This window comes from Bidens hawaiensis, unplaced genomic scaffold, assembly GCF_021521415.1.
Source record: "Bidens hawaiensis isolate Kalapana, Puna unplaced genomic scaffold, B.hawaiensis_p1.1 tig00009085_1, whole genome shotgun sequence".
NCBI lineage: Eukaryota > Viridiplantae > Streptophyta > Magnoliopsida > Asterales > Asteraceae > Bidens > Bidens hawaiensis.
Window position 1 is genome coordinate 91228 of NW_027491667.1, and position 23929 is coordinate 115156.

The window sequence follows — 23929 nt, forward strand, 5'->3', positions numbered from 1 at the left end:
AAAAAGAATATTAAAAAAGGGGTGATAATCCTGTTATGCTCTCACATGAGCTGCACATGACCCAACTTAACGATAAAATTTAATAGAGTTAGGGCTAAAGGATAAATATTGTTGGATTTTGAAACACATCAATTTTGAAGATAAAGGACCACAAGTGAAATTTGTGGTAAAGATAAAGAACAATTTATGTAATTCAAACTAGCTTTAAATAGGACTTTATCTTAACTTTTATGTGTGTGTTTGTAAGGTGTTTTCACCCACCCAAGGGGAACTCACCTTAATTGAGGTCGGTTCTTTGTTATCAATGTTATTAATCTTTTAACCGACAACGAGATCGTTCATTTATATCTTATCGTTATATTATTTATGTTCGATCGTTTGAATTCACCGTACCCGTCTCGAAAACCGTGTCAAGAGCAAAATCCGTTCGGATGGTCGTTTTGGGACCTACAATTGATATCAGAGCGGGTCTAATCTTATGATTCAACTTTGCTCTTGATATTCGGGTTCTATTTCCGTTATTACCCGAACCGAGACGTTAATTCCATTGAAGTTATGAAATAAAGTTAGAAGTTTGGAAATAAAGTTTGAAGATTTAAGAAAATAAAGGTGTTTGAAGCTCGTCTTGTTCGCAGATCTGGATTCTTAGCCCCGTTTAAAGATTCGGTTGATGGTTTTTATGAAGTTTTTATGTGTTTTAACAGAGAAAAGATCTGGGTTTGTGTGTTGGTTACTGGTGGCCGGAGATCGGTTTTCCGGCATGGTCAGAATGGTGTTGGCAGCGGTAATTGTTACTATCAGCGGCCGGTAACTGCCGGCGATGGTGGCGGTGGTAGTAAGTGGTTGAAATTGAAGGAGAGTGACGGATGGGTGATGATGATGAGGAAAGTGTAATGGTGATCGGGGTGTTCGGTGAATGGTGGAGTTTTTGCAAAGATGAGACCCACAATGTTGGTGGCTAAAATGGTTTTCCGGCATGTGTGGTTTTCCGACAGGAGCGGCCAGTTGCCATTTGTGGCAAGAAATAAGAGTTGCAGGCAATGTTGCATCTTTGGTGTTTGATTTCCTTTGTTACCCACTTGTCATATTTTCTTTGGTATTTTTCTGGTAATTTTGAGTATAATTCAGTATATAAAAACCCGGTTTCGGGTATTGGAAAAATTTGTTTCGGGTGTGGAACCGGTTTCGGTTTTCAGGTATTACCAGTTATAATTCGGCAGGTTCCAGGTACGGATTTTGGCACCGAAATGCATACCCTATCCATAACCTATAGGTATGGTCGGGTACGGGTTCGGCTATTAAAAACTCGAATATAAGAAAACCGGTTCAGGTTTTTTTTCCAATTCGATTCTAGATTCGGGTATTTTTTACCTCTAACCACAGTGCCCATTTGTTTTGTTGCTTACCATGCATGCCTCATAGACCCAATAAATTCATTACTTTAATTGATTAAAGCAAACTTGGTATAAATTTAATTAGAGATCTGCGTTATACAACGACAACGGCGACGACAATGCTAGCAAGGATGAAGTATAATGGGGGCTGGGGTTGACCCCGACCATTGCCATTTTTCCGCTTATGTGATTTTGTCCAAAAATTTTTGTAGGTATTGAGCACGGTCACTCCCGAGGTATTGGGTATGTGACTTCGATCACCGTTGTGACCAACCCCAAGCTTCACCACTGGATGCTAACGTGGTAGACAATAATATTCGTTTCAATATTAAGAATTAAAAAATAATAAAACAAACAAACAATGAGAACATTAATAGAATCTTTTACATTCAATACCATAAGATTAAAAAAATACGACTTTTAAAATAAAAAGGCCCATAATTCTTCTTACTTTCTGTTTGCTTCCTTCTCAGCCTGCAAACAAAATAAAAAAAAAAGTTTCAAATCATTTGTAATTTCACTTAAACTTGTTTATGCAAACTCATACATTAATTATAACTTCTTAATCTTGTTTATGTTAGATAATAATGTTTAAAATTCTTCTATTATTGTAATAAGGGTAGCAAAAGGTTCATTTATAGGGCACTTGTGATTTTACCGCTTTGACAACTCGATCAAATGCTTCGGGTCCATATTTCTCAATGTAACGCTCCACGGATCTTCGTGCATCGAGACTCATCATTTGGAGGACTTTTCGCTGTCCCTCGGGGTATTTTGAACTCACATGACTCCCGACTTTGACATATTTTCTTGCTATATTTGCATACACATATGCCGCCCCGTTGATCCCAGGTAGCACCAACCACATACAAAACAAAAGCTTTAAGTAGGGCCAAAATGGAAGCCTGTTTTTATCAAAACAAACAAGTTTCATATGAATACAAAGCATTAATCATTTTGTGAAAAAAGGCGCACATGGTACCTTTCAAAGCAACTCGTAAGCTTAATCTTACGAGCTGTCTGAAAATTACCAAATATTTATAGATAAATTGATTGAATTACCATTGGAGGACTTTCCAAAAGGAAAGCTCGAAGAGGGTAATGAACGAGTGTATAACCCAATAAGTGAGCCATTGTTGATCGTCTTCTGACGTGGATCCCTCGATTGCAAGCATGGATGCGTACCTTTTGTTAAAGTTTGTACAATTATAGTCGTTAGTCACACATTTTACAAGAAAACCATCTTAAACATATCGCGTTTTGCATCAACAAAATCAGTTTTTAAAAACCGAAGGAATGGTACGAGTGCTAGAAGAGAAACAAAACAAACTGAGGGACCGCGACCATGGTATTCAAACTTATAACCATCCTATATACACTATGTTGCTCATTGTTATTGCTTTCTTGCATAATTATAAACAATATTATGAAATTGTGATACTAGATATTGCAGCCTAACCCAAAATTACGGGCCCCCAAACCATTTCAATCCGGTTTTGAGTTTTTCTTTGTTGGTATTCGGTTTCGAGTTCAGTCCGGTTCCATCCAGATGCCCAGCACTAGGTCTACCAATAACTTAAATTTTTTTTAACAAAATTAGACAAATTTGTATTCTGATTTAGAGAAAACGTAACTTACAAGGGGAAAACAAGCATTACTCCAGGCCTATAACGAATTACCAAAATTAAAAATTGTTAGTAACAAGAAACAAATCTTTAAATCCTCTAATTGAAGTATAAACACGTACCCGATCAGTGTGTCTAAATGTCTAGCAATTGTTGCAAGAAGCCCCATTGTTTTCGTGTATTCAACGTTGGTTTTCTATTCGATTGATAAAAAAAAGTAATATGCATGATTACATTATACATTTTCCAAGTTATATAAGTGGTATGTTTGTTTAAGATGAAGCAAAGCATATCTTTTGAGTATAGTCTTCTTTTCTCTAGTTACAAGCAATAAGGAGGGTGGGTGATCATGGCAAAAAGTCTATGAAACTGGTCTTGGAATCTTTCTATATTCTTGTAACATAAAGTTCAAAGAAAGAATATAGGAACATGCTCATTGATTCCTAAATATGGGAATTCTAAGTCTTATGAACCAAATGGTTGTGTAATCGGTGTTTTTGCAGCTGGCGCAAGTAGACTAAAGTTAACACGAATGTGTTGGAAAGGGTCAAAAAGATCGTAGGGGCGCTCATTATTTGATTTCAAACCGATAAAACCAAATCAAAATATATAATCGGTTTTCGTTCCATCTTAAACATAACCGAAATGGGTTGTCGTTTTTTTGTCTGGTTTTTGGCTTCGAATATCTTAACTTGGTTAATATTGGTTAGTTACCTTTTGCCTTTTGGCCCAATGCATATACAATTTTTGCTAAATATTATTTAAGATAAGTCAATTCAATAACAAATAGTGACATAAAATTAAAGCTTACTGCTTTTGATCTCGTGTTTGAAGTTTGTAAATATTTTTTTAATAATTTTGCTACTATGCATGTGTTTGTACTTTGTAACAGTAAATTTAAGTTGCCAAATACAAAAGTTATTAATATTTACATACAATAAAATTTTAAAAAACATACGTTACATAAACCTTATGTGCTTGTATGTATATTGGTCGTGCGTCATGTTAACGGGTTGAAGTGATAATTCCAAACACGCCCCATATAAACAGGTTTTCTAAATGAGTTGACAGATTGTAAATTGATTTGTGGACATATACAAGTTGACTTGTACATTAAACGGTCAATTAACCACGCTAGTCTAAACACGGCCCATTAAATGAGACGGGAACCCAATCTATTTATTAAACGGGTTGAACATGATAAGACATAACGCCATAATTTTCATGGCGTGTCACTAAGTGTGTATAAACAACTTTCTTATTGAAATTACTTCATTGTTTACACATTCTAATAAGCCAAGTTAGAGAATATTTTGAATATTTTAAGTTTGTATGAAAGGAGTTTTAGTTGCAATTAATCGTCACGGCGCCGTTTAAAAGCGTGAAAAATGCAATCAACTAGCAGCAAAGACATATAGAAGGTGACATATATGGTTGGAACCTAGTGTATTTGATGAACAATGTGAATTCGTCGTTGGTACAGTGACATTTACCGTGTTCCCGTTCATGTGACAATAACTTATATGTGACAAGAATATCTAGCGTTTGTGATAAGTTATTAGAGAACGGCTTGTTAAAAGCTTGAATCAAACCAAGTATTAATGAACTTGAGCTCAAGCATATATTGGAGCTCGTTAATAAGTGAGCTCGAGCACAAACTTTATCTATCGAGCTTGACTAGGCGTGGAGTCTAAACGAGTGTATGATTTATATAACCTTTCATTTAAGATTAATATTAACTATATATTTACATAATATATCTGTTATTACACGCATTTAATTATCATAAAAATGGCTAAATTAACCATACATTATTTAGCAAATAATTGCTGTTACAAGGTTTCACTATTTATTTTGAGCATTTTTATTGGTCAATGCCTAATGGGCCTTGTAGACCAATGGGTGAATGTCGTATGTCATCCGCTATTTTTCTATTGTTTTTTTTATATGTACAAATTTTGAATTTGTATATACAAGCTTTTATTGCATATAAATATTTATATTTTCTTTGTTTAGACTATTACTAAAAGTAAAAGTCGACTCTTGGAGTATTAGTATATGTACCAAATAACCCTTATGGTTCATACTTTAAAATTTTATCTAAAATTTTACTTGATTGAGTTGCTAGTTCACACGCCGCAATGTGTGTGGCTCAACGTTTACATCTAATTTTTGTTCGGTTGAACGATACCGCCGCAACGCACTTGATTTTTTAAATAACATTTCGGATATTGTCAATGTTTTTGCTATAACATGTAGGTTTACATAGATGGATTTAAAAAAAAAAACAAAACAAAACAAAACTTTCAAACACATTAAATTTTTCTGTAGTTTAACGCGTGAAATTGTATTTGTTTTAACGGAGCTACCGCAACGCACAACTCGTGAAATACTAGTATATATTTTAATTTAACAATAAAAATATTTTCAAATACACATTAAGAAAATAAATAATAAATTATAATGCATGAACCACATAGAGTTTACAATTTTACGTTTAACTATAATAATTTTTAAGATATTACTTTGTTTGTTTTATCATCGTAACTAACATTTCCCGTTTGCAATTATATTATCCATGTTAGTCCCCCTCCTTAATATAACCATCTTAAAAAAATAAAAAATAAAATACAATGATGATATGTTAACTTTGTATTGTAAACTAATAAATATAATTGAACAAAGGGAGAGAATATATATACAACCGTAGTAATAAATATCAACAAGATATACAATGTGAAATATGTATATACACACACTCATGGATCACATAATAACCGGCAAGTTGTAGTCATACTCGTATGTGTTCATTGGCATAAACGGTTCATCACGAATACAGGTCGACTTGGCATAAACGGTTCATCACGAATCAAAGTCTAGAAGCCATGACTCAATGTTCCTGAGCTCATCAATCTCACAATTCGCATAATCCATAACCGGATCTTCAAGCCACTGCAACCCTGATTCCTTAGACGAACAACTACTATAATCAAACTGCATGAACATGTTATCTAAACTTGAATCGGGGCTAAACTCAAGGCTATAATCATGGCTTGGGTCAGGGCTACAATCGAGTCTAGGATCAAGGTTGTAATCAAGGCTTGGATCGGGGCTACCCTGATAATCATCAATATGGATCACATGAGTTGGTTTAGACGATACAGCGTGCATAGGAGGAGGGACCGGAGAGTATGAACCATTGCCGGTGAGCTCTTGAACTAGGTTCTTGAAGTTGGAAGAGGTGGTTATGAACACCTTTGGTTTTAAAACTTTAATGAGATTATTGATTTGATGGGTGGGTTGTTTCTTGGAGATTTTGAATGAGGGTTGGGTGGTGAGTCGAGTTTTGGCCATGGTTAATTGCTTTGGAAAGATCAAACAAGTGTTGATAGTAACGAAGTATCCAAAGAGAGGTATTTGTATTAAGGTGGGATTTGAATGGTGACAAATGAGAAGATATAATGAAAGTTTTTATTAATAAAGGTTTGAAGTTAGCATTCAATATTCATAAGTTTTTTTGGGTCAAAGGCATTCTTTACTTTGAAAAGAATATCACAATAACTCCCAAAAATGTGGCATTTTCTTGGTAAAACGTATGTGTAGTTCATATGTCTTTCATTCGAGTCAAATAATTTTTAAAAGTTTTATATTCATATAAGAATTTGTATAAAATTGGATCATATTAGAAACTTGTTATTGTTTTCAAAAAGACATGACTTATGATTTTTAAACTTGATTATTATGTAATGTTGTTGTCCATTTTTAATCTACAAACGGGATGGTACATTTGATTCATCTAACATTGGAATAATATTGGAACTTGTTATTGTTTTCAAAAAGACACGACTTATGATTTTGAAACTTGATTATTATGTAATGCTGTTGTCCGTTTTTCATCTATATATGTGAATAACACATTTGATATATCTAAAAGGACGTACCCTATGCATTAGGCTCCCACAATTACGCAGGGTCTCGGAAGGGTCGGATCGCTTCACGATCTGATATACGTAGCACCTTTTGGTGCAAGAGGTTGTTCCACATATTGAACATGTGACCTCTAGATCACAAAACAGCAACCTTACCGGTTGCTCCAAGACCCGCCCTTAAATAAGATGTTTTTTTTGTAATTTAAACTTATTTTCGTTTAAAGTTCTTCTATACCCTTAGATTTTTTTGCTATTTTGGTATTATATAAATAACAATATAACCACTAATTGATAATACATTATAATTCACAAATGATCGATTTGAGGAGGATTTTTAATGCAGATGCTCTTCAAAAATCTCCACTGAAGATGTCATTTCACTTAAATAACTACCCAAAATAAAACTACTTACAAACGAATTGCAACTCAAATACATGACCGAAGAAGGAAATTACAATGAAATGAAATATCTTATGATTTAAGTGTAAAATCACAATTTATACATTTTAAAATATCTTATACAATGAAATGAAATATCTAATGAAGTATCTTATACAATGAAATGAAATATCTTATGAATTAAGTGAATTTACAATGAAATGAAATATCTTATACAAGTAACATTTAATGTAAAATCACAATTTATACATTTTGATTATTTTATGTTTTACAACATTTAATAATTTTCTAACTTTATTTAGTTTAATAATAATGAACGTGTCAATGAGTTCTAACTTAATCTTTGATATTTTACAAGTCAGAGAGTGAAGAATACAAGGCTCGTCGGAAGATTTTATCATAGGGCTTTCCTCTTGGGGATCGAATGTTCAAATCATATATAAAAACACTTTGCAACGATATATTTAGAAAACACGAATAGTGACGTCATTGTAAAATCGTACATTAAGAAACAAAACAACATTTAGATAAAGGCCAGAAAAACTATTAAAAACGATAGATATCGATTCGGTTCACTGAGATACCAGCATTCGCTATGATAACTGAAAGAGAAAACAAAAAAAGTCTTGATATGAACTTGCACGATGTCGCGAGGATGTTAAAGTTTGTAAGGCTAGGTTTCATCAACATCAGTTTCCACTCCTGGGAAAAATTAACATCGAAGTCCTGATAGAAACAAACACCTATGAACGACAAATCATGAATTTAAGAAAACGTCATAGTTTAAAGGTTAGTGAAAGAGAAAGAAAACTATAAAAAGTGGAACCTTTAAATAGCTTTGACGGCTTGTACATTTATGTCTCAACTATTCAAGGACCTTCTTCATCACAAAAACTTGGATTTTAATCAAATTTATTTATGCCAAAACGTAAATAAAAATAGAGTAAATTGCCCTTTCCGTCTCTGTGGATTATTCAGTATTTCCATTCTATCCAAAATTATTATTTATTTTTTTATTTTTTTGTCATTTTCGTCTTCATGGTTTCATTTTACTGTTATTTTTGTCCAAATCACTAACCCCAATAGTTGACTTATTTTAAGTTCGTGTAAACTTACCTAAATACCCTTACATTTCAATCAAATATAGAAATATTATGGATATAAAAATATATTAATGTTTCATCTTCAACATTAAGCAACACTACTTCAAAACAACTTGTTGCCACCACCATCGTTAATTTCCGGCCACCACCAACATCTAATTTCCGGCCGCCATCATAGGCTCATAGCTCGACCATCAAGTCCACTACCATTTTCGGCAGGGACTAATTGCATGAGTATCCCCCACCACCACACCATCGTTGGTTTTTCAAGGCTATTGCCCACTTTCAAACATATTAAGAACACGGGAGAATGCCAATCAATTCAGGCCATGTCGGTGGTGACTTTACGGATGATTTGGAATTTAAAAAACGACAGGATATTCAATAACAAACCATTCTCAGTTGCCAAGGTGATAAATAATATCAAGTTGGACTTCTTTTCTTTGGGTGAAGCATAAAAGTAAAAGCTTATCGTCAGAATAGGAGAAGTGTAGAGATAATTTATAAATTTTCCTTTGTAATGGTTCAAGTAGCGTCCTCTAGTGGCTTGCGTTGTAGTTAGTTTCCCGTTTCTTTTGTTAGTGCTTTCGGGCCCTTGCTTCTCGTAAGTTTTTCCTTTTTTGTTATTGACTTTTAAAAAAAAATTAACAGTAAATAAAAGTCTTAAGGGTAATTAGTTTAGAGGAGCTATATTGTAACTTGGGAAAAAAGTGTTATGACGTCTTTCGCTAGTAATAAACCATGTCAATATATTATCCGATTTACCTCCAATGAATTAGCAATCCAGAAATTTTGGGTTTTGTTTTCACCCGGCGAATTACTCGTCCAAGCAAAAAGATCTCGATGTAAAAGGTTCAACCATTATAAGGAATGTTACATTCTCCCTGTCAACCCACGCGACACTTACAAGTAAAACACTTGGATGAATGCCTTTTCTTTCATATAACACTCTTACGTTATACATTTTATCTTCCTGGACCCTCAAAATAAATAAATAAAAAAAGATATATTTAATAATGATAAATAAGTTATTAGACTTATGTATAAATCCTAGTCCAAATTAAAACGATCTTAGTACAAACGTTCGGCTGTGTTTACGGGATGGGAATAGAGAGAGATATCTAACGATAAAAACTAATTGGGTTATAGTCAACTGCCAAACGACGTAACAAATCAGGTCAGCTTTAAATATACAGGATAAACAACGCTGAATTCCGTCTTATTAAAACGATACAAGTACAGCTTGACAGTTGACACATAGTACAGGGTCTAGTTTCGAAACTTTCGCCACCATCTTCTATACATATAACGTATCAACAAATGAACAGTAACAATTAGGGCAAAATCAGTTTCTTCAGTCCACTGAATCCAGACAAAGAAAAATGGGTTGGATCGGTGAGCAAGTCGATTCATTGAAGTCTATGCAATTCAGACAACTCTTCACGCAAGCCATTAGCCTCGGTTCGTTATTATTATTATTACATTTCTGTTCATTTTTATTTAATCTTGATAATTCACTTTAACCCACCGATCTGCTTTTTTTTTTGCTAATTACGCCATGTTTGTAATCGAATTGGTTCAAATTGGATCTTAATTTTGTGGGTTTTTGTTAGTTTTGTAAATTAGGGCATGAATTGTTGTAACTAAATTGTGAAATTTGATTTTTTTTGGGTTTATAAATAATTAGGGTTTTGTAACGTGTATGATGATTAGTGTTGCAGAGGATTTAAGAATATTAGCAAATTGGATCTCAGTTTTGTGGGTTTTTGTTAATTTTGTTAACTGTGGCATGATTTATCGTAAGTGAACTGTGAAATTTGAGTTTTTGTTGGGTTTATAAATAATTTGGGTTTTGTAATGTGTAATGTGTATGGTGATTACTGTTGCAGAGGACTTAAGATTTGTTGCAATTTTCTCGCTGTCCGTACTCGATTAGATGCGAATTGGATCTATATTTTGGGGGATCTTGTTAGTTTTTAAAACTAGGGCATGAATCATGATCTACGGGTGCGCAGGGTTCGGTTTGGGTCGAATTAAAAATCAAAGCTTCGGTTTTATGTTTCTGCAAACCATTCGGTTTCGGTTTTGTTATTTGAGTTTGATATTTTTCGGGCAAAAAGTAATAATGAATTTGGGCCTAAATCATTTTGTTAATTTGTAACTAAATTATTATTATACATTTGGGTTAAAGTATCTGAGTTTTTACAGAAATATAAAATCAAACAATCGGTTTTTGTTTTGGTTCAATTTTTTGGTTTGTTTTTTTGGTTTCGGATCAGTGTTTTCGGTTTCATGCACACCTTTATAACTGAATCGTGAAGTGTTTTATAAGTATTTGGCTCGATGCGCTGCTTCTTTTGTTTCGTTTTCTTGATAAGTTTATATCAATTTCGAAGTTGAATTATGGTTGTCATGATCAGTGCAGTGTTGCAGAGAACGTAACCTTTGTGCAGTCTTGATTAAGGCTATTCTGGTTTCTGAATTTTCATTATTTTTGTAGGTATGATTGTTACGTCAGCATTGATAATATGGAAGGGGCTTATGTGCATTACCGGTAGTGAATCTCCCGTTGTTGTTGTGCTTTCTGGAAGTATGGAACCTGGTTTCAAAAGGGTAAGTAATCTTTTTTTAATTAGCATTTTTTGTTGAACCTAAATGATTACTTTGCTTGTTGTCAAATTTTCTATCTTTACCCTGTGAATTCACTTTTTACTAAGTTTTAACTCTTTTGAATGTTTTGCAGGGTGATATTCTGTTCTTGCATATGAGTAAGGACCCGATTCGAGCTGGAGAAATTGTGGTGTTCAACGTTGATGTATGTTTCTTAATAAGTTTTTATCTTTTGAATCTTTGTGAAAATTGCATATATAGCATATACATTTTAACATCACTTAACTATGATGATCATGTACTTAGAATTTATATCTTTTGCCATAGTCTTTGAATCATTGTGACTCATAAGCTGCAATTCCTGCTCAGTAATTTACAAGGGTGCATTACAATATTAACTTCACTGATGTGTGTTTCTGCCCGTGTTTGTATGCAGGGGCGTGAAATTCCAATTGTTCATCGAGTGATTAAGGTATATGCCTCAAGAATTATACCACCATATTTGTTATTAAAGTAATCTAGTCAGTTATCAGGGATTAATATCTGACTGCTGAAATGGTTTCTGTAGGTTCATGAGCATGAAGATGGAGAAGTCGATGTTCTTACGAAAGGTAATATTTAATTCATTTATAAACCATACTAAACAGCTATAAAGTTGTAATCCAGATCATGATATCTCAAACCTTTTAAAAGAGATTAGACAACAGTTAAGGAAACTGAAGCCTGGTTCACTGGCATTTTGATCTTCGAGAAAAAAATAAATTAAAATGGTTGTAATTGATAAGGGTAAATATGGCATTTGATGAAACTGTTGTGATCTTTCAGGTGACAACAATTTTGGAGACGACAGGCTTCTGTACGCTCAAGGCCAGATGTGGTTGCACAGACGCCATATTATGGGGAGAGCTGTCGGGTAAATTAAATTTCACATTGTTTGTTTAACACAAATTACATAAATCTGGGTTGCCTAAAACACATAAATTTGGTACTTTTTCAGGTTTTTGCCTTATGTTGGTTGGGTGACAATTATAATGACGGAACAGCCCATCATCAAGGTTTAATTTTTAGACCAATTTTGTTTCTTTTTTATCATCTTATCAAAGAATATTACATAAAGTATATTTTTGCGCATTGTTGTTTTTCAGATTCCAATGAATTATGTGAGCCAAACGTCCGTTAATATTTACTAACGGGATCTCTTGTTGTATGCAGTATATTCTAATAGGTGCTCTCGGGCTGCTAGTGATAACTTCGAAAGAGTAGAGTGCGCGTCAATCCCTTAATGGAAAGGTGGTTTAATGGATGTAGAACATTTTGGATTTCGTTTTCCATTTTGTGGACTGATATAGATTCAATATAAACTGTTTGTGAGGTGTGTAATTTCCCTTTATTAATACGATCGGGATTCCATAGAATAACAAGAGCTAAAACTGCCCTACCAAGACTTTATATTCAAACAAACTGTGCAAGACCAAATGGCTTTAGGTTCATGGCGGATGTATTCTTTCGCCTTGATTTTTGTTCATTTTTTTTCCCGCTAAAAAGTGTGTATGGAAATGGGTCTCAATAGGATTCACTTGAAGCTACAATGCTCTCTTAGTTTCATGACAAAAAACTATCCTGTCGAGATTGAAAGTTAAAACGTGCCTAACCAAATGACTACTTTGTGAGATTCAACCCTTCTTGTAACGAGTATGTACGAACCCCATTGCGGGTGGTCTAAAGATACAACACTAAATATTTGTCTAAACTATGCATAACATATAGAATCATCAAATGTTTTAATGTCTCTTTCTTCTCACAACATATACACATACACCTAGTCACCTACTCACTTGGATGCCTATGAAAACATGCACTTTGAGGTGTGCTTGTGTCGATTGACAACCGTCCAGTTTTCGATCTTGGTTGCTTTGGTTTTTAGTGTTGGTCTGGTTCCATCTTCGTCAATTAAAGTTTATAGGCCGGTAAAAAATGTTGTTCTAAAATAATGAAGTTGGATCTAAATTTTATTATTTTTTAAACGACCAACCAAGATAATAAAACATAAAATAATTAATTATTATATTTTTTTTAACAATAATTAATTATTATTTATTTTAGCTAAAATATACTCGTTACCTTGCTTATTAAATTCGTATAAATTATTTAAAATTTAAAATAACTTAAAATATTTAAATTCAGATTGATTTTTTATTCATACAAAGTCAAAATCAAACAAAAAGTTTGTTTTTCTTGAAAACATAAAACCAAACCGTCGGTTTTATTTCAGTTTAGTTTTTCGGTTACTTGGTATATATATACCTCTATTGACACATATACTTATTAATCTTTATGTGACGAAAGTATTGTTAAGAACATCCATCCTAAAAGAGTAATGCAAAGATGAATTCAAAATGGTTTTTGTTTATAATTTACACAAAGAATATAAAAGAAAAAAAAACATAATAATTTTCATATAATAATAATAATTTTGCCTCGGAACTTGGTTGTTATTAATATTATTATTATGAATTTATGATTCTTGCCAAGCCGTTGAACCATTGAAGATTTCAACCAAATTTTGTTTGGGTTTAATTAATAACTAATTAATTAATTTACATTTGATTTGATTTGATCAGACGGACGAGAATTTGTAATTTGTTGTTTCCGATGGTCTGAATCCACAAACCACCTAATAATTCATCCAATTTCCGATGGACTCACCGGATTCCGCCGTCACTCTCCCACCGCCACCGCCACCGCCACCGCCGCCACCACCACCACCGTCCGCCTCTGCTTCCTCCCAGGTTAACCCACCTTTTAATCATCAATTATTTGATAATTAACGTGGATTACATATTTAATATGTCTTTTTAAGGTTTCATGTTTTAAGTTAATGGATAATGTAGAACAAATTTATGCAACTATTAATTAATTAACAATTTTTTTTTATTTTTTTCTATGCATATTATTTAAATCAGACCATATTCAGCTGTAAATCACAACATTGTTTGATGGAAAGTTTGTTTATGTTCTGTTCAAATAAATGATCGAACATGAACAAAAAATTTTCTTCATTTAATTAAACACATGTTTTGTTCGTTCATTTATGTTAATCTATTTACGTTCATCTATGTTTGTTTAAATTTTAATAAATACATAGATAGTTATATTTGCATAAATATAAACATAAAAAGTGTTCATTTAAAGAATACGTGTGTGTGTGTGTGTGTGAGTGTGTATGCATGGTTATTTTTTGTTGAAAAAAATAATCATCGTGATCATCCACTATAGTTTGTATTCGTGAAGGTATTTATGTTCATTTAAGTTTGTATGTGTATGTTCGTTTAGCTTTTAAACGAACACAAACACGTACAAGAACATGCCCATTTTCTTAATGAACGGACATGTACAAAAAAAATTGTTCTATTATATGTTTGTGTTCGTGTTCGGTTAAAGTTAAATGAACGGACATGGACAAAAAAATTGTTCTATTATATGTTTGTGTTGGTGTTCGGTTAAAGTTAAATGAACGAACACGAACATGCCTCCGTTCGTGTTTGTTTGGTTCGTTTACACAGACCTGATGTGAATATTGAATTTTTGCAGGAAGATCATTGTGTAGCATCCATAACAGAAGAACATGAGGTAACCTGTTGGGGCTGTGGTTTAATCTTGATACTTTCACCCTACACACCGATTTTCAAATGCGGTTGGTGTGGAGCCATAACTAATCATAATTCAGTTAAAGGTGACAATAACTACTTTTGGTGGAGACGTTTGCGCGACAGGTGTTTCGTGTGTGTCCTCCTACTGTTCATGTTCTTCATTATAGGTAAAAATCTAAAATTAAGTTTAAATGATATTATTTACTGTTATGCTAATGATTATCTGTATGCAGGTGGTGGTATATGGGCTATTTATCCTATTGTTTTCTCCATAAGCTATTTTTGTGGCATATTTCATATGACAATATCGGTTATGTTATCGATAATCACATTTTCCACTTATATTCTTTCGGCTTTTCGGTCTCCTGGTGCACCGCCACTCATACCGTGGGGTAGTTATCCAACTGTCGGTAAAGGCGGTCTTGAAGGCTACACGTTTTGTAACTATTGTTCAAAACCAAAATCATCTAATAGTCACCACTGTCGCTGGTGTGGCATGTGTGTCTTAGATATGGATCATCATTGCCCCTTTGTAAGTGTGGTTACATAGTTACATAGTTATGTATATATGATATATATTAAAGATTGTTTTTTTAAACATATATGCAGATAGGAAATTGTGTTGGTGCAGCAAACCATCGAGTTTTTATCATCTTTCTAATCTCAGCAGTTATTAGCAACTTTTACGTATCGGTCATATCTTCATTTGCAGCGTATTATATCTGGCCACCGATACAAAACCTTCCTGTATCGGTTTTAACCGGGCCCACTGACTACATATTAGTTTATGGATACTTGAAGGAACTTGCTTTCACGTTTTTTGCATCTGTAGAGTCATTATTGCTCAGGGGTTTCGTTCTTATTTATCTATTTATTGCAAGTGTTTCAGTGGAAATAGGATTATGTGTGCTTTTATGGCAGCAAATGTGTTACATATATGAAGGGAAGACTTATTTGATACATTTGAGTTCTCGTGGGACAAACCGAAATAGCAAGAAAGATTGCCAGAATATTGTTCGGTTCTTTGGGTGCCCGTATTCTGCAACTAGGTGTTTGCTAGGGTTTTGGAATTCTAGAAAGATTCATACGAAGTGAACCATTTTGTTGCGGGTATTGTAACTGAGATATATGCATGAGTAGCTCGTCGCTGGCACGCTTGTTTTATGCTGTGAAAGTAAGAGAGTGAAGCTTATGGTTTATCAGAGGGGCAATATTTATGTTAGATGTGTTTTGTATGTGTTTAAAAAATTATTTTTAGTTGGCTTTACTTACTGTTGAGTAAAAGTTGGTTTTAGTTACTGTGTTACAAGTTTTGTATCTTGCATGTTTTAATGGATGAGTACAGTGGGTAAATGAACATCCTAACATTGTTGGTTAACTGAAGTAAATTTAGTTGAAAATCTGGTGTGGGCTAAAATGGAACCTTGATGTTAAAGTTTTTAGATTTAGTAACCGATCGGTTTCGGTTATGAACATTTTGTTTTTTTTTTTAATTGTCGTTGAAACCAGTTTAGTTAATTCGGTTAACCGGGGATTCCAGCCTAGGTTGTGTTTGTGGCTTCAGCTTAATATTATTGTTCGGGATATTGGATTTAAATAATCCGAACTTTGACCCATTGCCGATATTAATCTCAACTTTAAGAAATTCCCTAGGTTAATCCCAACTTTCACCCTATTGGCCTTCATCGAACATTTTCCTAACGGAGACTAACCGGGTTAGTCTCCGGGCATTTCTCAAAGTTCGGGAAGGGGGGGGGGGCAAATGAAAACGTAATTAAACTTCAAAACCTACTGATCTTGCTCTACTCGGTAGACGGTAATCACTATAATAGGAATATAAAACCAATTTTAAATGTACAACCAGTATTTACACGTAAAACATGAAAAATAAACACCTGCAATGGAAGTAAAATAGAAGTTAAAACTTGTTTATATATATATATATATATATATATATATATATATATATATATGTTTAAGTTCAAGAAAGAAATCAAATTATTGCAAGAAATGAATAAGAGCCACTAGTTTTATTTTAGGTTTTAAATATTTAAAAATAAATAAAAAAGATGTAAATGCAACAATAAATGCACTCTCTCTCTCTAATTAATACAATTAATATAACCATAATAAATCTCTCTCTAATTAATATATCTAACTAATTTATCTATAATAACTAAAAAGATAAAAACACTACTTTAGTTTTATTTTTTATTTAAACATTCTTCATTTTATTCAACATAAATACAATTTATTCATATAAATTTATTCTTTATATTAAAAAAATAATTTTCACTCAATTTATTAGCATGATTATTAACACAAAATATCAAAACATAATATATATATATATATATATATATATATATATATATATATATATATATATTCAATTGGTATGCCTATAAAAATTATTGTCATAAATAATGATAAAAAAAATATCATACAAATGTGTTCATTAAATGTAAACAATAAATATACAACCTACACAAAGTTATATAACCTACACTTGTTTTGAGCGATAAAAACGTACAACAAACAAAAAGCATACAACTTACATATGGAATTCGACATCAACAATTATATAAACTACACAAAGATACAAATATCCTACACATGCGTAGGTTATATGATTTTCGTATAGAGGTTATATGTTTTTTTATTCTTAAAACAAATGTAAATTATATGTTTTTGTGTAGGTTGTATATTTTTTATCGGCATTTAATGCAAACATGTGTAAGATAGTTTTTGGTATTATTCATCAAATTGTAACTACGTGTTGATGGATATTGATATGTTGAGTTTGAAGAAATTAGTTTTGAATAAAAAGAAATTAATGTATGAATAAATTGTATTTGTGTAAGATAAAATTTTCGTGTGTAGGTTATATGTTTTTGTGTGCGTGCGTATTTCACCGATGATAAATTTTGTGTGTAGGTTCGTGTGTAAGTTATATGTTGTCTTATTCTTAGAACAAGTGTAGATTATACGTTTATTGTGTATGTTGTATGTTTTTTATTGATTTTTAATGCAAACACATGTAAAATAGTATTTTGGTATTATTCATTATAATGTAATTATATTTTTATGGATATTAATATATTGAGTAGGAATAAATTAGTTTTTGGATATAAAGAAATTTTAATGTATGAATAAATTATACTTGTGTAGAATAAAAATTCAAGACGCAAAAAATAAGTTATAAAAATAAATGAGTTCTTAATATTTTTCAGTTATAATAATTTAATTAGTTATATTAATTAAGTAGATAAATATTATGGTTTATTAGTTATATTAATTGAAGAAATAGAATGATTAATACTTTCTTTATTTAGCTTTAACCATTTAAAACTTGAAACAAAACTAGTGGCTCATATTCATTTCTCGCATTTCTTGCAGTAATATCATTTCTCTCTTGAATCATTCCTTATATATATATATATATATAGAGAGAGAGAGAGAGAGAGATAGAAAGACAGAGAGAAAGATTAAGAATAAATCATAGTCATTGGATCATATCAATCAATGGTTGAGATTTAAAATTATCAAAAACCGTTATAGTAACCTAGAATTACTCTTTCACCATTATAACCGACATAGTTTCCAAGAATTATTCTTTCACCACATGTTGTAATGCCAAATGTCAAAATTATATTGGTTCTTACCATTCCTATGAAACTATTTCTTTTTATTTGAACCATTTTCTATATATATATATATATATATATATTATGAGTATCATTACGAAACCCTTAAATTATTTAAGAACTTGAAAGAACCCTTAAAAACTAACATTTTTTATAAAATTTTTGTATGTTATTGTTATTTGAGTATAGTTTTATCACTTTTTATATTTACATTTATGATTACAATTATACAAATTAGTTTTTACACATATCTAATTTTCTTTAACACATATGTAAGTTTGTTATTACATAAATTTTACACATATGTAAACTTGTGATTTTTATATGTAAATAAAAAATTTATATATTAAACATGATAAAACTACTCTCAAGTAATGTTATTAAATAAAAAAATATATAAAATATTTGGTTTTTAGGAGTTCCTAGAAGTTCTTAACTTTTTTTGAGTTCTTAAATGAAACTAACCCTATATATATATATATATATATATATATAGGGTTTGGATCAAATACAAATGAAATTAACGTGCTGAAGAAACACTAACCGGACCCCGTACAGATTACTGGTAACCTGGGGGTTGGAGAGCTGTTTCCCACGAGGGGTTAGACCCTTGGAAGATGGTTCTTCTGATAACCTGCAAAACAGACACCGTGAGCTCGTCACTGAGAAGGGGGGGGGGTTCCTCCTTATGACCACCCTCCGGCGTGAGAATCAGACTAGATTGCTCTTTAAATATAAAAGTATATTAAGAGATTGCTAGAGCAGATATCAGGTATATATGATGATAATATGATAATATAAGATGATCATACCATTGGGGTATTTATAGCCGAAGGTAGGTTTCCAAGGGGTTTAGCCGGCCCAACACGCTACCAACTGTAACCTATGCACGTGCCCTGCCTGTGAGTGGTGGATAGGTAGCGGCTGACACAGAGCAGGCGTGTCGTGCACTCTTCCTCTTCTGCCAACTACAGGCTAGGCACGTGGTATGGCAGGAGTTGGTGGGTAGGCGGCGGCTATTGGTCACAGTGCTGTGGCGTGCTGTCTGCCATGCTGCTGTCAGTGAGCTGTCGCATTCTTGGTCAGATCTTTTGTCTGTACCTCGTCAGGTATCACACAAAAGATCCTCCATCATACGGACTGGCTCATTTAGGCGGGAGTTTTCCCCCTCCCGCCTTTGCTCATTCCTTCAGGTGACACTGGGGAGAGTTAAGTGCCTAGTGCGTGTAGCCATGCTGCGCGGGTGGCCTTCCCTCATGGCTTGTATCCGAGGCTGCGGGAACAGGCGGAGTCCTTCACCATGGGAGGCATTTCCTGCGGGACCAGCTTGCATACTGCGCGTAAGGACGTCACTTCTCTGAGCATGGTTGGTCCTGCGGATCCAGTTGGTCTCTGCGCAGACGTCCCTGTTTAAGGTGAGTCTTGCGGGTCCAACTGGGCTCTGCTGGGACCTACCTCTTCAAGTCCCCCCAGTCCAATGTTCTTCTCATGCGTGTTTAATAAAGTGAGGTGAACTTTTGGACTTAAAAGGGTTTTGAAAAGGGTTTTGTAAGGTTTTCCATGGGAAGTCCTTGTCACTTGCAGAAATGCCCGAGTTTCCTGCTTGGTCTTTGGGTATGATGCGGGTAGGTCTGTAACCTCCTCGCAGGTCAGGAGCATTGAGTCCCAGTTGTGTGGATTCTCCATGAGGTTTTGGTAGTTTTGAACATAGTGATCAATTATGTTAAAACCACCAATTCCATCCTGGAGCTTCAAACAACGTAGTTCTCGACGTTCCCGCTATGCGGGGATGTTATTTCCTTTTCCGCAAGCATTGCCCAGAAGATCCTTCTTGGTTTCAATTCCCAGCGGAGCGCTAGGTATGTGAAGGGTTTTGCCTTAACACTGTACCTGCGCTCGTCTTACGGTTACTTTACTTCCAAGGTATTCCTGGCGTCAATTCCCTGCGGGTGCTAGGTATGTGAAGGGTTTTGCCTTTACACTGTACCCGCACCTGTCTTATAGTTACTTGGTTGCCGAGGTACTTGGCTTCAATTCCCTGCGGGTGCTAGGTATGTGAAGGGTTTTGCCTTAACACTGTACCCGCATCCGTCTTATGGTTACTTGTTCGCCAAGGTTTTCTTGGCTTCAATTCCCTGCGGGTGCTAGGTATGTGAAGGGTTTTGCCTTAACACTGTACCCGCATCCGTCTTATGGTTACTTGTTCGCCAAGGTTTTCTTGGCTTCAATTCCCTGCGGGTGCTAGGTATAAAAGCCTTAACACTGTACCCGCATCCGTCTTATGGTTACTTGTTCGCCAAGGTAAGGGGGTATTTTCCCGCTTCTTTTTAAATTTTGAATTTTGAAATTCGAAAGGTTGGTGGAAAGATAGGAACAGTCCAAACCTCTGAAACGTCGCGCGACGGTTTCTTCTGACTGTGTCAGGACGTGCAGGAAGTTATGGTGACGTGACATTATATGGTCATTCCAGACGCTTTTTCAGGCGCGTGGGCGCGATTTTTCGGGCGCGTGGCCGCGAAATTACTGGCACACGTCCTGTCAACAGCTGTTGCCAGTCTGCTTTTTGCCACGTGTCATAGTTTCATTGCACCTTCGAATTCTCTCTCCTTCGCATTAAATTCACCGCATTAATTGCGATTAGTATATAAAGGGGGAGAGGGTTATTTGCAATTCACACTTTTCACTTTCATCTCTTCTTCTCAAGTAATTTCCGGCGAATTTTTCTGTTCAGTAAAGCGTTACCCTGAAATCTCTTTTCATCTTTCTTCCACCATGCCTTCTCATGATGCTGATGACCAGAAGACTGCTGGCGAATGCCAGTGCTCTCTTCCTGTCGATCTGTACCAGTATATCGTCAGGAAGTTCATGCTCGAGTCTCTCGAGCCTGAGTTTCCTGAACCCCATCATACTGTGTACGATGCCCCTAGTGGCAAGATCGGGGTTTATGCTGCATTCTTTGTCTACGGAAACCTTAGGTTTCCGTTGACAAAGTTTGTGTACCGTGTTCTGGAGAGGCACGGTGTGCACCTGACAGAGGTGCACCCCATGGCCATTGCCAAGGTCCGGCACTTTGAGTGGGTGTGCCGGATACTGGGCCTTGAGCCCCTCGTTGACCGTCTGATGACCTTCTACACTTGGAGGTGCATCCAGGGGTGGTATACTCTTACAACCCGTATCAAGGGTTTAAAGATTTGTACCACCGAGCGGAGTCTTCGCTCATGGAGAAGAGAGTTCTTCTTCATATCCGCTCGCGCCATCCCCATCGCCATGAAGTTCAAGAATGGCCAGGCGCTTCCGAACCTTCCCGCCCTCAACTACGAGGAGGCGGAATGGTTCTCGAAGATATCCCGGGTCCAGTCCCCGGTTTTCCGTTTTCCGGAGTCGGCGATGGTGATGCTGGGGATGAGCCGGGTGTGGAAGGCGGCGAATGCGGATAAGGTTCCGATCGTTCTTGAATATGGTTCGAACTCTGTCCCTTATGGTACGTCTTGTTTCATTTTGCTGACCTCGATTTTTTCTAACTTTCTTGTTGATTTTAGAGGGGAACGATCTTCAGTCGCTCCTGAACCCGCGGGAGGAAGATGGTCCCGCACGGATGGGTACTCGTGCTCTGGACGAGAACGAGTTGCCCATCTTAGAGCAGACCGCGGGTCGGTTCGTGGAGGTTTACCCGCCAGGCCAAGAGATCCTGAGCCACCGACGGCCAGGTAAGCCTATCTTCTACCCTGAACCTCTCAATGCTGTGCCTGTTGCTGGAGTTGACATTTCTTCTTCTGAGGAATCCGCAGAAGGTCCTCCACTGGTGCGGAAGAAAAAGGCTGCCGTCGGGAAAGGCAAGGAGAAGGTGGCCTCTACGGCCGACCCGGTAGTCCTATCTGACTCGGAGTCAGATGGTGCAGAGGTGGCGGGGGAGCCCGGTGGTGAGGAGACCACCGCTCCGGAGGCTGTAGCTGTTACCTCCGGGGAGGCAGCGACGACGACGGTTACCGGTGTCAAGAGGCCGGCTCCATCGGGTTCGCCCCCGCTTGTCCGTACGTTCAAGCTCAAGAAACCCCGTAAGTGCCCCCATAATTCTTGTCTAGATTTGTTGTTTCAAATAAATTTTTCTAACACTTTTGCTTGTGCAGGTGTGGATGTTGACGCATTCCAGGGTGGAGTTGGAGCAAGTATTCCCCCGCCAATGAGGGAAGGCTCGGTCAGCCTTCCCGAGGCGTCGACCCAGGCGTCTGTGCCTGCTTCCGCTGGTTCCAGCCTTCCTGAGGCTGTTCCAGCTGAGAAGTTGTCTCCGCCGGCCGTGAGTGCAATTTTTACAGCATCTTTCACGGAGCCGGCGGTTACTGTTGCTGAGGAGGTGGCGCCAACAATGGCTACCACAGCGGCTGCCACTATACCTGCGCCACCGGCACCGATGGCCGGACCATCAGGTACGCGCCGGGCTTCCCGCCGATCTATGCCACCTTCCCGTCTACCTGACCTGTTGGATGGATTTCCTTTAGGTTCAGGTGATGGGTTTGGCGGCTATCGGCCTGTTATTGACCCTACAGGTACGTAGGGTTCTTTTTCCTTTGTATATTTTTATCATCTTTTCCTAACTGCCTTTGTTTCTTTTGCAGTGTCGGATTCCAATGAAGTGTATGTTCCAAGATGGAACATACGCCGAGGAACAACCCTTCGTACCCCTGTGGAGTGCGTGGACTGGGCTCGCCACGCTGCTTCTCATGGTGCGTTGGGGGAAGCCATGGCTAGCTACCAAGAGGGTAGGCTAACCAATGAGCTTCGGGTTCTCCAGGCCCGGACGCAGCCCCGCGTCTAGCTGCTTTGTCATGAAAACGACAAGTTAAAAGCAGCTCGCGCCAAAGATGTATCTGAAGCGCGGGCTCTTCGGGAGGAGAACCGGCAGTTGGCCGCTGCCGCAGCCGAGAAGGAGAAGGCATTCAAGGCCCTCGAGGTTGAAGTCCAGGCGCGACTCGAGGCCCGCTCCAAGGCTGCCCAAGCTGTGAATGAACAGCTTCGGCTGGCCAAGGAGACTGCGCGAAACTCAACTGAGAGGGCTGCCAAGGCTGAAGCTGTTGCTGAGCCGCTTCGCGAAGAGAATGAGCAGCTTAAATGCAAATTAAAGGCTCTTCAGCATGCTCATGACGCCTTGGCAATGGAAGATGCCAAGAAGCTGCAGGAGATCCTTGACCAGAGGGGGGTGCTTGACCGCACTGAAAGGAAACTCAAAAGCGTCGAAGAGGCTGCCGCCAAGGAAGTTCAACTTGCCAACCTTGATAAGAGCGGAGCCGAACGTGCTTACAAAGAAAGTCAAGCTACCCTCCAATGGCTGCTTCGAGAAGCGTTGCCTCAGGTATCTTTAACTTTTTCTTTACGCTTTCCGCTCGTAATTAGAAAATGTTCTAACTTGTATTCTCTTGTAGGTTGTGCGTCGGGTCCTTTCAGAGACCTCTTATGACGATGCGATGAGCACAGCCCTCAACGCTTCTCATGAGGATGGGGAGAAGACTGGCTTCCTGCTTGGTCTAGGGTTTGCTGAGAGAGGCTTTCCGCCCTCCAACTTCCCTTTATTCAATGT

The 23929-nt window shown here is 36.3% G+C and overlaps 3 protein-coding genes across 3 annotated transcripts; 2 read left to right on the plus strand and 1 right to left on the minus strand.

The window, feature by feature from the left end:
- Nucleotides 1-1827: 1827 nt before the first annotated feature.
- Nucleotides 1828-3578, minus strand: LOC143531111 (HVA22-like protein f). The gene is made up of 5 exons (XM_077026486.1): nt 3142-3578; nt 3033-3059; nt 2457-2579; nt 2053-2299; nt 1828-1868 (listed from the first exon to the last, which is right to left on the minus strand). Exons 1-5 carry the CDS (start codon nt 3186-3188, stop codon nt 1842-1844), a joined length of 471 nt encoding a protein of 156 aa, XP_076882601.1. The 5' UTR covers nt 3189-3578; the 3' UTR covers nt 1828-1841.
- A 6152-nt stretch (nt 3579-9730) lies between these two features.
- On the plus strand, nt 9731-12507 carry LOC143531112 (uncharacterized). Its single transcript, XM_077026487.1, has 8 exons — nt 9731-9911; nt 10951-11063; nt 11194-11265; nt 11497-11532; nt 11629-11671; nt 11886-11973; nt 12058-12115; nt 12273-12507. Exons 1-8 carry the CDS (start codon nt 9833-9835, stop codon nt 12321-12323), a joined length of 540 nt encoding a protein of 179 aa, XP_076882602.1. The 5' UTR covers nt 9731-9832; the 3' UTR covers nt 12324-12507.
- A 1087-nt stretch (nt 12508-13594) lies between these two features.
- LOC143531113 (protein S-acyltransferase 11-like) lies at nt 13595-16108 on the plus strand. Its single transcript, XM_077026488.1, has 4 exons — nt 13595-13849; nt 14652-14877; nt 14944-15242; nt 15320-16108. Exons 1-4 carry the CDS (start codon nt 13757-13759, stop codon nt 15803-15805), a joined length of 1104 nt encoding a protein of 367 aa, XP_076882603.1. The 5' UTR covers nt 13595-13756; the 3' UTR covers nt 15806-16108.
- Nucleotides 16109-23929: the final 7821 nt, after the last annotated feature.